We start from the raw sequence: 17120 nt of genomic DNA, 5'->3' as shown, positions 1-17120 counted from the left end.
TGTCTAATAGTGTATTTTATTACATTGCTCTGTTTTTACTTTTTTACCATTTCTTGTTTCATTGTATGTAATGGCAGAGATTAGGGATTAATAAAGTACAACCATAACCACAAGCATATAAACAAAATCAATTTTATAGCAATACATGGTGGGGGGGGGCATTTTGAGCATATTTGAATATTATAATTACGCCCTTGAAAGGCTTAACTGCCCCCAGTGAAGTGTGGAAGGAAGTTGTAGGTCCACTGGGCAAGAAGAGGAGGCATCGCAAGCGATTCTCAAATATAAAGGTTGGGGGGACTGTGGCCGTACTGGAATTGCAGTGCTCATATTGTGACCAAAGGTTAGCAAATTGTTATTTTTATTGACATAGCATAGCAATGATTTATTTTGCGATATATTGGGGGGACATTTTGAGCATATTTGAATATTTGAATAATTACGACCTTGATACGTACACAGACGGACAAATGCACAGACAGACGAACACATAGAGGCATATGTGGACATTGGACACAGAGGCAGCGAATGGACAGACCAGGCTGATAGATGGACGTGCGCACCCTGTACAAGGCGTAGTGCTGTCTGGTGACCGCGAAGATGAGGTTCACGTTGTTCTCGGAGAGTTTCTCCCCAAGCAGGGCGAGGGACGGGTAGTCCTGGACAGAGAGACAAAGACGGCCTTTTAATTACAACTGGGAAGAGGCGTCGCAACATCGCCATCCTTCACTGCGGGAAACTTGGCGGGACCGTCCTGCTAAGAAGAGTCATCGGGACTCGGCGAGGCTGGGGATGATGATGATGATGATACGATCCGCTCACGGGTATCTGGGGCGCCGCGGTGGCGAGATGTTGACTACCTCGCCTGGTATGCAGGACGTCGCGGGTTCAATCCCGACTCTGACGCCTGCTGTATGTTTGGAGTTCGCGTGTCTCTCTTCCCGTGTGTCGCGTGGATTCTTCTGCGGATCCTCCGGCTTTTCCCTCCGCATTTGGAACCAACGTGCGTTTTGAGTATTTGCCTGTTATAAATGTCCACGTGATAAGCCAGGTTCGTTGAGCTATCGTTTGTGGCCAGGGCGCTTCTGAAAAAGAGCTTTACAGCTCAATGGGCCTTACCTGGCAAAATATAAAAAAGTAAACAGTTACATAAAATAGTAATCTGGTGGATCGCTGTGAGCTGTGGGGAGAATAAGGAGTCACAGAGAGAGAGAGAGGGGGAGATTGGTTCCCGTGAATGATTGGACTTTCCGAGACGCGGTCCCTACGGTGTCCGCCCAGTGAGCGCTGCCAATGGACGCGAGGTTTCCTCTGCATTGAGGCTGCGTGTCTGTGTGTGCGCCCTTAACAGGCGTGAAAAATGTAAATATAACAGGCAACGTTTTCGGGCAACGGCCCCTTTTTATGGCATCACAAAATGGGGTAACAAACTATGTCTGTGCGGTAGCCATTCGTTAACGTCACAGGACTGATGCTAATGATGCCATAAGTTATGATGATAATGAATAATAACAAAGATGGCACAGGTGATAATGGCAACCGTGATGATGATGACGCTGATGATCGTAACCATGGTCACGGCGATGACGGCCATGGTGGCAGCGCTGATGATGTACAACGACCGCCACGCTGCCCGCGTGCGCGCGAGCGCTCACCATGACGCTGCTGCGCGCGTAGCTGTTGTTGGGGTCCAGGTGGCATCGGCCGTCATGAGGAGTGGCAAGTCCCGCGAGGCGCCCGTCCAGCGCCAGGTGCGAGCCCGCGTCCGTGGCGAACACCACCAGGTGCGTGGCGCCGCCCCTCCAGCCGATCTGCTCCTGCGTGGGGGAGGACGCGGATCGCCCGGTGAGGAGCAGCAGCAGCAGCACCACGCCGCCTCTCACCTCGAACTCGCGGCGACGACGTCTTGCGAGGCTCAGGGTGAGTGTGCCCGCGCACGGGCTCTGCGTACTGCGCTGGGGCTTTGAAGCAGGAGATTTAGAGGGGGTGTTTAACACGTGGTCAACGTGGTGGTGATGGTTACTGGTTGTGTGCTCGCTAACAGCACTTGCCCCAACAGTCGGTTAAGGCTTTACGGGGGATCTTTGTATTTGGTTAATGAAGAACATGGTGGCGTGGTGTTGGTAATAGTTCTGATGATGATGATGAAGGTGGTGGTGATTCCATTGTTGGTCATGGCCGTCATGATGCTGATGGGTGTAATGTTGGTGGTGTTAATGGTGATAACGATGATGATGGTGGTGGTGATTGCGCTGGCAATGGTTAACTCTTGCAATAATGACCGTGACGACGGCCCACACCCGCCACTCACATCGCGTCACACCCCCCCTCCCCGCCCTCCGTCACAACGCTTCTCACCGCCACACGATCACGAATTCATTCCCTCCACCGCGCCTCCTATCAGTTAGGCGCATCTACGTACGGCGCGAAATAAGTCCGACGTGCGTACACACTCACTCACTCATTCGCTAACTCCTCACCCACCACCCATCAATTCGTGCATTCCTCACGCACCCCCCCCCCACCACCGCCTGCGTACCCCGCACACGGACGCCTGCAGGATGGCGTCGAAGCCCCCCTCGGGGGCGTCGTTGTTGCGCGACACGTTCTGCCTCTGCACCTCGGCGATGAAGCTGGCGGCGCGCTCGGTGAGCGCCAGCACGTGGCGGAAGCCGAAGGGAGTCCCGCACACGGGGAAGCGCTTGAACCTGGAAGGGGCCGATGAGAACAGTCGAGGAGGTTATCGTGGCGACGACGACCACCACCGCTACGGTGATCACCACCACGACCACAACCACCACAGCCACCACGACCACCACCACCACAACCACCACCACCACCACGACCACCAAGACAACCACCGTGACCACCACCACAGCCACCACGACCATAACCACCACGACCACCACTACCACCACGACCACCAACGCAATCACCATTACGACCACTACCACAACCACTACGACGACCACCAACCACGACCACCACCACCACCACCAAAGACAAAGACAAATGTCCATCGTATAGCCCTGTGACTGAGTGTTGGGGCAAGTGCTGTTAGCGAGCACCTATGAAGGGCGGCACTGTGGCACACGAGAGGGTGGGTGGCCAGCAACACCACGCCCGGCCGCCTTTGTCTCCCTCGTGGCGATGTTTACACACCGCACCCGGCATTCATTTAAAGCAGTCGACCTCGGGGAGGCCCAGGACCGGTTCAGATAATCGTCACTGGAGCAGAGGTGTGATTGCACGTGATTAAAAATATACTAAAATTGATTCATCCAATTAGTGTATCCATTGATTACATCGATCGATTAACCAAGCAGCCTCACTAAGTTGGAGTCAATTGAGGCAACTGCGGGTCTCTTACTCCGAGGGAGACCTGGATCAACACGTGGCACGCGCACGTGTGTTTTTGGCGCAGATAATAAACAACACGCGGACGAACACGAATGTACCATGTGGCCACGAGTGTCACCCGCAGTGCGCCCCATCTCTCATGTGCATGTTGAACTTCTTTCACACCGTCGTACGTCGCCAACCGCGCCCATCTTTAGATCTCAGAAGCTAAAATCAGGATTTCCTTTAGCCTGCATAACGAATGTTCGGGTGGGCTGCTGCGAAAATGCTACGTTGTCAGCAGAAAGCATTGCAGCAAAATCCATTGTTGTACGGTACTACGTATGCTCTGACGCAGTGGTTCTTAACCTTTACTGCAGCTCTGTACCCCCTTTGGATCTCAATCGTAATAAACAAAATAATTGTAATAAATGCATAGGGCTTGATGAAACAAGGTAGTTGTTACTTACGTGTCCGTGCTTAATTTGTGATTCGATAATTTGGTTAAATTTTTTATCTGGCCATGTCCCGCTACCCCCAGAGAGGGCATCTCGCACCCCCAGGGGGTGCGAGATGCCCCCTGGTGACAACCCCCACTGCTAAATTTCCGCCTTCAGACAATTAATGATGAGTTGCGTCTATAATTACACACGCGCGAGATAACCAGAGCACGTGGAGAAACCCCACGCCTTGCGCAAGGGGAGCAACACTTTGTCCCCGTACAGACGGAAACAGATGGGGATTCGTCCACACTCGCTGTCCTGCCTTCTCCTGGCGAGCCAGGGTAGGGAGTTTCGCAACATCCGTGCGATCCACAGTGCTGGATTACAGGCCACGTGCATAGTCACCACCGTCGGATGGTGATGGTGATGATAAAAGCAAACATCGTTCAACACATCGATACCGGATATGATGATGATGATGACGATGTTTTGAGAGAAAATATATTGTAACGGAGCCGTCTCCATCAATCGGTGTATCCAGCGAGTCCCTATTGTGCTGATGTGTTGTGGTCCATTACTCATCATTATGCTGCGTTTGGTTATCGGATTATAAGTGAAGATGCATCTTTAAAACAACAAAGACAATGGCAAAAGACCCCCCCTAAATATATATACACAATCGAACTGTTGGGGGTAAGGGCTATTAATGATGACCAAAACTCTGACAGCCGTCAGGGTCACACGAGGTGGTGAAGTGGGCCAGTGTCTCACCCCGGGTCGTATTTTTTTCTCCCCATTGCTGTTCTACAACACCGCACCAGGTGTGAATTTTAAAGCCGAGTCAACCCTAGTGAGACCCTCCACGATCGGTTAGAATATCACTGGCCGCTCATGTCTCGCCGTGGACGGGAATGGAACTCAACAACAATAGCCATGGAGTGAAGGCGACGTCACCACAGAGCCTGTGCCAGGCTAAGTGCACTTTAAGGCCGCGTGAAGTGTTGAAGGCTCTGCTGGCAGGAAGTCACGAGACAGACGCAGGTGCCATGGGTTGACTGACTGAGACGCCTGGCAGAGCCACCACCTTTGCTTGCCGCTGTGCCAACTCGCTGCGTTTAATCCGCCCGCCGCTCCGCTCGCTGTTGTGAGCTCCTCCGCCCTCCATTGCCGCACACACACGTGTGTGAATTTGAGCTTCTGTGCAGAGAACCACGCTTCGAGGCGAACAGACAAACATGCAGGCAGGCAGATGTTCAGGGCCGCACCTGAGACACGGGTTGCGCAGGTAAGCCGGTGCCGTGTTCGTGAAGGGCGACACGGGTTTGTCCACGAACGAGCCGAAGCCCAGACGGAGCTTGCTCGTGAGACGGGCCATGGCGGCCTCGAGCTGTGCGCCGAGCACGCGGATATTGTCCAGGTCGTCCTTCATGGACAGCGACAGGTCCATCAGGTAGTAGAGGTCGAGGGGGTAGTCCTCCACCTGGCGCACCTGCACGCGCACGGTCGCCGGGTCCCCTGCGAGCGAGCGCACGTGTGCGGACAAGGAGGGCGCAATGAGCGTTGGGTCAAGGGGGCCCACAGGAGGTGCGGTCACTTACCGTGTGAATGGACTGCGACGCAATTGTCCGTGGATGAGGACCCGCACAACGGCGTGAGGGTTTAGAACACAGTGGGGGGGATAAGAGGCTGATGGTTGGCAGCAGGGATATTTGTTTTTTGTCAGAGCGGTACCATGGCAGTGTGTGAGGGACGCTGCAATGTGGAACACTGCTCAACGAAGAGAAATGTGAGCGACCATCCGTGCAGCCTGAACTTGTTCCCCTACCCCAAACCTTAGGGCGTCCCTCTTAATAACAGCGGGGGGCGCGGGTGATGGAGCGCCCGCTGGCACGCTCCTCCCGCGAGTCGCGCTCTCGCTTGCGATCGGCGGCGTCGCTTATTTATTCGCGGAGCCGCGTGGAAGAGCGGCCCCTCCCCCACAGGACCCGACGCACCTGGCCGGAGGGAGAGCGACACCTCCTGCGGGGAAATCTGCACCACTCCAGAGGGCGTCTCTCTCGTCTCTCGCGTCTTCCCCGTCTCCCCCGTCTCCCCCGTCCCGGGCTTGTCGCTGAGCGGCAGAGCCTGGACGAGCTGCACCTGACTCCTCGGGGCCTCCACCATGTCGGCTGGGCAGCCCGAGCGGAGGAGGCGCTCCTGGAGATCGCAGCGGGAGCGGCCGCCCGGGAAATCCTGGGTGGCAGTGGTGGTGGTGGGGGGGGGCAGGGGGATGGGAGAGGCGCGCGAGGAGTAGAGCGTTCGGGTTTGAATGCGTTGAGTGAGCCATGTGAAGGAAGATTCACACAAGACGCGATTTGGAGACGACAGCAAGAGGTGCGATTGTAACCGTAGGAGCGGTCCCCACCCACCCATCCACTCAAGAAAGAAAGGGGGAGAGAGAGAGAGCTTCTCTGATGATGTGGCGGCCTACAGAGCGGCCCATTGTTCCGCCTCATCAAAAGTAATCGCGCGCATTACGCGCCAGCAATTCCGGGCCTCTCTGTGAAATCGGGAGAGGCATCGCTACACAAAGGGTGGCTGTGATGCGCGCTCACGGATTCGTGACCGCGACAACTGTGGGTGAGGCGGTGGGCGGGTGGGTGGGTGGGGGGTCTATAGGAGAGGGAAGAGGCGATTACATCGGATGCCAAAACAATGGTCGTGTGAGTAGGAATCGGTTAATTGAGTAAAATTGATTGTTACGCTCAACCTTCACGCCCTGATACCCGGGCTTACAAATGCAATGTTGATTGTTTATGGTCATGAGGGTAGACTCAGCTGTGTTAGTGCCCAGTTCAGCTCTCTATCTCTTCTGAAACACCACTTGAACTCACACCAGGCCGTTCCCATCAGCGTGTGGAGCATGTGTTTGCTCTATGTTGCTTTTGTAAATCTTCCTTCAAAAAATATCCTGAAGCGGAAGATGAGTGCTGGACACAATCACGTAACTTTAATATAAATTGTCATATGGTTGTTATTGTTTCACTTACATCACACTGGGATTTTTGCACACAGCGTTGTAATACGGTGGTTTTTTTCTGGAATATTTGCTGGTTTATCCAGGATGTTTCTGTTGCGCGTCGTCGCTTTAAGATGTTCTCTGTTCATATTTTGTTTGTTGCGGTTGCACCCGACTCAAGAGCCGCATGGCTCACAGGGTTATACCTAATAAATGCAATTTGAAAAACTTGCCAATGTGATCTTTGATGTTGTTCCTTACCTGTGTATCCACAGATTCATCTTGATGTGCAATTTCTAGGGGCTGTTTTCTGTCTTGGTGTGGTCTGGGACTGTTTTTGTTCTTGTTCTGTTGCCTTAGGCTTGCATTTAGTGTTGAAAAATCCACGGGATTTGATGCACTTATGCAATTTATACTAATATTGTATACTGTGCCGTATCTATTTCGATTTAAAGCTTTCGTGACTGCAGGGATTCATATTCTTGGTTCTTTCGTTAAAGTCACGTAGAAGGGAAATAATCAAATAATACATATTAAATAATAAAATTTAATTCTCACGACGTTTCGGCCACAACACAAGCAACCGTCCTCAGGTGAAGAACAGAGCTGTCGGAAAGAGAGCGTCCCAATGAACACTGCTTCACATATCAAACTCCTTTGTCAAGGCACTCTGCTCCTCCCACCCACCTTAAAAATACGCTGCCAAGCTTAGCGGTGTTCATTGGGACGCTGTCTTTCCGACAGCGCTGTTCTTCACCTGTGGACGGCTGCTTGTGTTGTGGCCGAAACGTCGTGAGAATTTTATGTTATTATGTTTTATTTTTATTATTTGATTATTTCCCTTCTACGTGACTTTACCGAAAGAACCAAGAATATGTGCCGTATCTATTTACATTTAGAGACTTGTTTTGCCGTTTCTCTGTGTCGCCCTGCTATCGTGCGTTTGTACTTTTTGTTGTTGTAACTCGCTGACCCGCCCCGACTGAACATGTGTCTAACAAAGAGCTCCATAGCTCATCGGATTCCTCCTCCAGCAGTCCCATTCCGCACCAATAACGGAGAAGGAACGAAGCGGCGATCGGTGAATCGAAATTGTCACTTTGGAATTGTGACAACGAAGGAAGATGCCGAGTGGTCACGCGGCTGTCAGAGACGTCGTTCACACCACGTGGCCCCGTGTGAGCCCGGTCCGGCGGTGTGGAGGGTGGGCGAGATTGACACGCGGGGCTCGAGCGGGGATGTTGGCGTGTCAAGGGGACGTGATGGGTGTTAGGCGTGGGGGGCAGTGGGGGTGTAGGGTGTGTTGTGTGTTGCGAAGTGGGTGTGATGTATGTGGAGGGGGTCTGTAGCTTCGTGGTGTTGGGAGGGGGATGAAGGGGATGTGAACTATGATGTTTTTGTTTGCTACGAACGATGATTTTTTATTTTACCAGGTAAGGCCCACCTGAGCTATGCAGATCTTTTTGAGAAGCGACCCTGGCCCAAAAAAAAACAGAATGCTCAATGAAGTGGCTTATCACGTGGACATTTATACTGGTAGGAACCTCCTGGTTACACCAGCCTACAGTGGATTATTGTGTCCGTTCGTAGTGCAGGGAGGGGCTGGGTGGGGAGGTAGGGGCTGGGTGGGGAGGGTCAGGAGGGGCTGGGTGTTGAGGGTGGGGAGGGGCTGGGTGGGGAGTGGGAGGGGAGGGGCTGGTCACCCCTTGGTGCCCTTATAAAACTCAACGTTTAACCTACTCACGCCGGCTTGTGCCCGCCCTCACAGTTGGGCATATTTGCGGAATACACCACGCCGCCGTTGACCCTGGCCATTGACCGAGCAACCAACGTTCCTACCAGCTCCCTCCGCAGGAATGTGTTAGCAGCCAAATACTCTCAACACACATTGAGAGTCTAAATATGGAGGGAATAAACCCGGAGAAAAGTCCACGCGACCATAGGAAGAGAGAGGGAGACACGCAAACTCCAAATATACAGCGGGCGTCGGGGATCGAACCCACGACCTCCGCTATACCAGGCGAGGTAGTTAATATTTCGCCACCGTGGCAGCCCTGGTGTGTGCGTGGTGGTGGAGGGGGGCTGTATGGGATGTGATGTGTGTAGGTGGTGGTTGGGGGGGGTAGCGTAGTGTGTTGAGTGGGGGGGGTCACCTTCTGGGAGCACCAGGCGCAGGATGGGTGCAGGAGGATGCATTCAGAGCAGCGCAGAGCTCCGCTCCCCGCGCAGACCCCCCCCGCGCCTGCTCCCTCGCCAGCTGCAGCCACCACAAAGACAAAGATCCCCCGTATAGCCTGTTGGGGCAAGCGCTGTAAGCGAGCACCTACGCAGGTCGGCAAGGCACACGAGAGGGCACCACGCCTGGCCGCCTTTGTCTCCCCAGTGGCGATATTTACACATCACACCAGGTACTCATTTGAGGCTGAATCGACCTAGGGGAGGCCCTCGACGGGTTCAGATAATCGCCACTGGTGTTTGTAGCGCAACGCGCTAATCGTTACGATACCGCTTCCCATACACAAGCACACACACAGCATCACACACACAGCTACACACACAGCTACACACACACACAGCTACACACAGCTACACATACACACAGCATCACACACACACAGCTTCACACACACACAGCCTCACACACACAGCTTCACACACACACAGCATCACACACACACACAGCTCCACACACACACATAGCTTCACACACACACAGCTACACACATACACAGCTTCACACACACACACAGCATCACACACACACATCTACACACACACACACACAGCATCACCCACACACAGCTACACACACACAGCTTCACACACACAGCTTCACACACACAGCTACACACACACACAGCTTCACACACACACACAGCTACACACACTCATCATCACACACACACAGCATCACACACACAGCTACACACACACACAGCATCACCCACACACAGCTACACACACACAGCTTCACACACACACACACAGCTTCACACACACACAGCTACACACACACAGCTTCACACACACACACACAGCGTCACACACACACAGCTACACACACTCATCATCACACACACAGCTACACACACACAGCTTCACACACACACACAGCTTCACACACACAGCTACACACACACACAGCTTCACACACACACAGCTACACACACACACACAGCTACACACACACACAGCTACACACACACATCTTCACATACGCACAGCCTCACACACACACAGCTTCACACACAGAAGCCCCACACACACAGGCACACACACACACATTCACTCACACACAGCTTCACACACACACAGCTACACACACACAGCTACACACGCACACAACACACACACAGCTACACACAGCTACACACACAGCTACACACACACAGCTTCACACACAGCTACACACACACAGCTACACACACACAACTACACACACACACAGCTACATACACACAGCTACACACACACAGTTACACACACACAGCTACACACACACATATCCTCAGCAACACACACACACAGCTACACACACACAGCTCACACAGCTACACCCACACAGCTACACACACACAGCTACACACACACAGCTTCACACACACACACAGCTTCACACACACACACAGCTTCACACACATAGCTACACACACACACAGCACACACACACAGCTACACACAGCTACACACACACACACAGCTTCACACACACACACAGCTTCACACACATACAAACAGCTACACACACACACAGACACACAGCATCACACACACACAACTGCACACACACAGCTTCACACACACACAGCTACACACACACAGCTACACACACACAGCTATACACACACACAGCTATACACACACACAGTTTCACACACACACAGCTTCACACACACACAGTTTCACACACACACAGCTTCACACACACATACAGCCTCAAACACACACAGCGTCACACACACACAGCTACACACACACAGCTTCACACACACACACACAGCTTCACACACACACACACAGCTTCACACACACACAGCTACACACACACAGCTTCACACACACACAGCTACACACACACAGCTACATACACACACAGCTACACACACACAGCTTCACACACATACAAGCAGCTACACACACACAGACACACACACACATAGCTACACACAGAGCTACACACACACACAGCTGCACACACACACAGCTTCACACACACACACACATCTACACACACACAGCTTCACACACACAGCTACACACACACACACAGCTTCACACACACAGCTACACACACACACAGCTTCACACACACACAGCTTCACACGCACACAGCTACACACACAGCTTCACACACACACAGCTTCACACACACACAGCCTCAAACACACACAGCGTCACACACACACAGCTTCACACACACACAGCCCCACACACACACAGCTAAACACACACACAGCTACACACACACACAGCTTCACAAACACACACACAGCTCCACACACACACAGCTTCACACACACACAGCCCCACACACACACAACTTCACACACACACAGCTTCATAAACACACACAGCTACACACACAGCTTCACACACACACACAGCTTCACACACACACAGCTACACACACAGCTACACACACAGCTACACACACAGCTACACACACACACAGCTTCACACACACACACAGCTTCACACACATACAAACAGCTACACACACACACAGCATCACACACACACAACTGCACACACACAGCTTCACACACACACAGCTACACACACACAGCTACACACACACAGCTTCACACACACACAGCTACACACACACACAGCTACACATACACAACTTCACACACAGCTTCACACACACACAGCTTCACACGAACACAGCTACACACACAGCTTCACACACACACACAGCTACACACACACACAGCCCCACACACACAACTTCACACACACACAGCTACACACACACACAGCTACACACACACAGATTCACACACACTAGCAACAACGAGCAACAACAAACACTCACGCAGTTAGTATTGTTACGTTGCCCAACAGAGTCCGACTGGATGTGAATGGAATTCGTCGAATGTAATATTCGCCCCCCCCCCACTGGCACCGACTTTTAAGCAGAGGGGAGACGATAGGAGCCGAGTGCGAAGCCATCTGCGACTCGGCGCAGCGCCACCGATGCTCGGGCACGAGAGAAGTTCGCTTCGTGTTCTCGTGCGGGTCTTGCAGAGACGACGACTACCGCGGAGATGGAACGATGAAATCCGTCGGTGTGCATGAGCCAGTTGAATTGTTAAACGACTAATCTGCTGGTGTGCATGAGCCAGTTGAATTGTTACATCGTTGGATCGTGAAAGATGATGATGGTAGCGGCGACGTCTTGGAGAGGTTTTCATCCAGCAGTGGTTAGATCATGACTGCTGATGGTGCTGCTGACGATGAATTCGCTTCGTGGCACAACCCAGGGCTGGAGAGGGGACGGGATATTCAAGGCGCAGGCTCCGCGTGCCTAACGTGAGAGCGATTGTCTTGGACAGGGTGGTGGTGGTGCTTGTCTGCACGTAGGGTCTGGATGATTCCCGGCCCCTAATCGTTGCCACGTGCGTAAACACGGGCCCTGCCGGGCTCTCCGCCCGTGCGCGCGCCGAGTGGCTCCCATCTCGGCACACGGCGCGGACATCCACGAGTCGCGCGGGACCAGCAATTTGCGCGGCGGGCAGAACGTGAGCGGGAACGCCTCCTCCTCCTCCTCCATCATCCTCCTCCTCCTCCATCATCCTCCTACTTGCTGTGGACTCCGGCAACTCAACGGAGCCGAGTTGGGATAAACACTCTCATCCGGTCATCGCCAAAAGGCGAACCCGAACATCCGCAAGTGATTTGTGGTGGAACGCGCCGATGTGGTGGTGGCTCTGGGCTGAGCGACACTCCAAACGTCCCTCCCCCTTCTCTCTATCTCGAACCCATGGGAGATGCGGGTAACTTCTGCACAAGTGGGGAATGAAGAGTCACAGCCTCGTCGTGACTGCAGTGAAGCGCGGTCCATCACTCGCATCACCATTGTGTTGTACAGTATGGGTCTCTGTGTGAGTCTATGGGTCTCTATGTGAGTTTATGGGTCTCTGTGTGACGAGTCTATGGGTCTCTGTGTGAGTCTATGGATCTATGTGAGTGTATGGGTCTCTGTGTGAGGAGTCTATGGGTATCTGCGTGAGTCTATGGGTCTATGTGAGTCTATGGGTCTCTGTGTGAGAAGTCTATGGGTTTCTGTGTGAGGCTATGGGTCTCTGTGTGAGTCTGTGGGTCTTTGTGTGACGAGTCTATGGGTATTTGTGTGAGTATATGGGTCTATGTGAGTCTATGGGTCTCTGTGTGAGAAGTATATGGGTTTCTGTGTGAGTCTATGGGTCTCTGTGTCTCTGTGTGAGTCTATGGGTCTATGTGTGAGGAGTCTATGGGTCTCTATGTGAGTCTATGGGTCTCTGTGTGAGTAAGTTTGTCACTGTGTGAGTTTCTGTGTGAGTCTATGGGTCTCTGTGTGAGTCAGTGGGGTCACTGTGTGAGTCTATGGGTCTCTATGTGAGTCTATGGGTCTCTGTGTGAGGAGTATATGGGTCTCTATGTGAATCTACAGGTATCTGCGTGAAGTTTGTCACTGTATGAGTCTATGGGTCTCTATGAGAGTCTATGGGTCTCTGTGAGTCTATGGGCCTCTTGTGTGAGTCAGTGGGGTCACTGTGTGAGTCTATGGGTCTCTATGTGTGAGTCTATGGGTCTCTATGTGTGAGTCTATGGGTCTTTGTGTGAGTCTACGCACAGAGTTATTAACACGCCCCGCTGTTTCGCCAATACTGCACGAACAAAGCCGAAGAAAGAACCCTCACCCCCGACTCGAACTCCAACCGCTAACCCTCCCCTCGACTCGAACCCGACCCCCCCCCACACTCACCGCTCAGCGCCCTGGCGACCAGCTGGAGGTGAAGGATCACGAATGTCAGGCTGGGGGGGGACATGGCAGGGCTGCCCCCCGCGCTGCCTCCCTCGGTTCCTCCTTCCCTTCGTCCTTCCCTCCTTCCTTCCTCTCTCCCCTTCCTTGAGCTCGGCTCGGCGCCGTGTGAGAGAATCAACGAGAAGAGAGAGAGGGGGAGAGGAGCGAGGCGGGCGCACGTAAGGGGGTGAAAACAGCGGGGCACGTCTTGTGCGCAATCCTTACCAGGTGACTCCACAACTTCACGAAAGAAAAGGGGAAAGAGAGAGAGGAGTTGGAGAAGGAGGAGGAGGAAGAGGGGGCGGGGAGGAGTGGAGGATGGAAGGAGGAGGAAGGAGGAGGGAGGAGGGGGAAGAGGCGTCAGCGCGGCCTCGGGGTCCGGTGTCGGTGCAGCAGCAGCGGCTGCTGCAGTAGCGGCTGCAGCAGCAGCGGCTGCAGCAGCAGCAGGCGCGCGCATCTGGCGTCCGCAGCGGCGATGCACGTGGCGATGTGCGGCGCAGATTCCTCCCACCCACTCCACTCCCCACGCCGATAACAACAGCAGCAGCAACAGCAGCAGCAGCAGCCCCACGAACAACTGCCGCTACTTCACACTCGAGACCCGCTAAAATGACGACCGGTAAAAAAAAAGAAACCGGTAACCGTTTGCATGACAGAGTATCCGGTTAGGCGGATCGTTGGCCACGAACGGGTCGTCGCTCGGCGGCCTCGGTAGGGGGACCCCGGGCAGGGGGACCCCGGGTAGGGGGACCCCGGGCAGGGGGACCCCGGGCAGGGGGACCCCGGGTAGGGGGACCCTGGGTAGGGGGACCCCGGGCAGGGGGACCCCGAGCAGGGGGACCCCGGGTAGGGGGACCCTGGGTAGGGGGACCCCGGGTAGGGGGACCCTGGGTAGGGGGACCCCGGGCATGGGGACCCCGGGTAGGGGGACCCCGGGCAGGGGGACCCCGGGCAGGGGGACCCCGGGTAGGGGGACCCTGGGTAGGGGGACCCCGGGCAGGGGGACCCCGGGCAGGGGGACCCCGGGCAGGGGGACCCCGGGTAGGGGGACCCCGGGCATGGGGACCCCGGGTAGGGGGACCCCGGGTAGGGGGACCCCGGGCAGGGGGACCCCGGGTAGGGGGACCCCGGGTAGGGGGACCCCGGGCAGGGGGACCCCGGGTAGGGAGACCCCGGGCAGGGGGACCCCGGGCAGGGGGACCCCGGGTAGGGGGACCCTGGGTAGGGGGACCCCGGGTAGGGGGACCCTGGGTAGGGGGACCCCGGGCAGGGGGACCCCGAGCAGGGGGACCCCGGGTAGGGGGACCCTGGGTAGGGGGACCCCGGGTAGGGGGACCCCGGGTAGGGGGACCCCGGGCAGGGGGACCCCGGGCAGGGGGACCCCGGGTAGGGGGACCCTGGGCAGGGGGACCCCGGGCAGGGGGACCCCGGGCAGGGGGACCCCGGGCAGGGGGACCCCGGGCATGGGGACCCCGGGTAGGGGGACCCCGGGTAGGGGGACCCCGGGCAGGGGGACCTTGGGTAGGGGGACCCCGGGTAGGGGGACCCCGGGCAGGGGGACCCCGGGTAGGGAGACCCCGGGCAGGGGGACCCCGGGCAGGGGGACCCCGGGTAGGGGGACCCTGGGTAGGGGGACCCCGGGTAGGGGGACCCTGGGTAGGGGGACCCCGGGCAGGGGGACCCCGAGCAGGGGGACCCCGGGTAGGGGGACCCTGGGTAGGGGGACCCCGGGTAGGGGGACCCTGGGTAGGGGGACCCCGGGCATGGGGACCCCGGGCAGGGGGACCCCGGGTAGGGGGACCCCGGGCAGGGGGACCCCGGGCAGGGGGACCCCGGGTAGGGGGACCCCGGGCAGGGGGACCCCGGGTAGGGGGACCCCGGGTAGGGGGACCCCGGGCAGGGGGACCCCGGGTAGGGAGACCCCGGGCAGGGGGACCCCGGGCAGGGGGACCCCGGGTAGGGGGACCCTGGGTAGGGGGACCCCGGGCAGGGGGACCCCGGGCAGGGGGACCCCGGGCAGGGGGACCCCGGGCCGCTGCGGCTGCTGCGGAATCGTCATCCAGTGGCAGGAGGCGCGAGCGCCGGAGCCGCGGTGATGAATCTCAACCCCCCCCCTACCCCCACCCCCCCCCAATCTCCCCAAACCCCCACCCCTCACCCACTTCCAACCCCCCACCCCAATAACGACGGCGCGCGGGTATGAACGAACCCCGCCACCTCGCAGTCGATGACCCCCCCTCCCCCCGCGACCCCCCCCCTACCCCCACCCACGTGATTGGCAAGTTGGGATATTCTCGGCACACGGATCACAAAGCGCCCCCCCAACTCCACCCTGGATACGGAAGGCAAATGCGTCACGAGTGATGATATCATTTTAATTATTAAACGCGCGGGGCGTGCATGGCGCGATGACAGCTCCGAGAGTAACAATACGCGCACGCGGCTTCCTTGTTATGTTCACATGGCGTTTGGGGCAGCTGAGCGGAGTAGTCTGCTAGTTCCACCACAGTGCACGTGGTTGTATTGATTGGGCAGTCGTGAGTGATGTGCGCCCGATGGTTTGCACCTCACCATCGCATGCGCAGCTCGGTGGAGGAGTGCCTGACCGCTCCGTTTATCGAGGAAAAATCCCCCACACACCACCACCACCACCACCCTCCTCCTCCTGCTGCACGTGGTGGTGCTGTGGTTGTTGTGGTTGCGACGCGGTTGTTGAGAGCGACCCCCACCGTCGTCGACGCAGCAAAGAGAGGCCAGCGCTGCTCCTTCGTCCGGTCTTCAGGCACCGCACGTGGTTCTCTCCGCACGTGGTTCTCTCCGCACGTGCTCGAGGCAGAAACAAAACACCTCCTCCCCCTGCTGCCGTAGACACAAGGCAAACGAGAGCCATCGATGTGTCTACCCTGCTGATGATTCTAAACAGGGACGAAGCCGTCCACACAGCCTGCTCTCCTGCTGCTGCTGCTGCTATTTGAAGCAACATTGGCCCATGGCTTAGACGCCTTAGAGCAGGGGTCCTCAAACTTTTTAAACAGGGGGCCAGTTCACTGTCCCTCAGACCGTTGGAGGGCCGGACTATAGTTAAAAAAAACTATGAACAAATTCCTATGCACACTGCATATATCTTATTTTGAAGTGAAGAAACAAAACGGGAACAAATACAATATTTAAAATGAAGAACAAGTAAAGTTACATCATCAAACTTCCCAGTATTTCAACGAGAACTATGGGCCTGCTTTTGGCTAATGAGATGGTCAATGTCCGGTTCCATATTTGTCACTGCTAGTCGTAACAAGTGATGCAAGTGTGCATCCGTTAGTCTAGATCTGGT

General features: G+C 55.6%; 1 protein-coding gene across 1 annotated transcript in view; it reads right to left on the bottom strand.

Moving 5' to 3' along the window:
- LOC144934416 (integrin beta-3-like) overlaps positions 1-14090 on the bottom strand; it is a 30769-nt gene extending 16679 nt beyond the window's left edge. The window contains exons 1-7 of the mRNA XM_078860146.1: positions 13751-14090; positions 8934-9037; positions 5777-6014; positions 5048-5297; positions 2540-2708; positions 1656-1817; positions 564-659 (exon numbers count right to left, since the gene is read on the bottom strand). Of these exons, the coding sequence (XP_078716272.1) occupies positions 564-659; positions 1656-1817; positions 2540-2708; positions 5048-5297; positions 5777-6014; positions 8934-9037; positions 13751-13814 (1083 nt within the window). The 5' untranslated portion in view covers positions 13815-14090. The remainder of the gene's footprint in view (positions 1-563; positions 660-1655; positions 1818-2539; positions 2709-5047; positions 5298-5776; positions 6015-8933; positions 9038-13750) is intronic.
- Positions 14091-17120: the final 3030 nt, after the last annotated feature.

Source organism: Lampetra fluviatilis, chromosome 10 (assembly GCF_964198595.1).
Source record: "Lampetra fluviatilis chromosome 10, kcLamFluv1.1, whole genome shotgun sequence".
NCBI classification, from domain to species: Eukaryota; Metazoa; Chordata; class Hyperoartia; order Petromyzontiformes; family Petromyzontidae; genus Lampetra; species Lampetra fluviatilis.
Note: the sequence above shows the minus strand (reverse complement) of the source record. Positions and strands in the feature narration are given on the sequence as shown.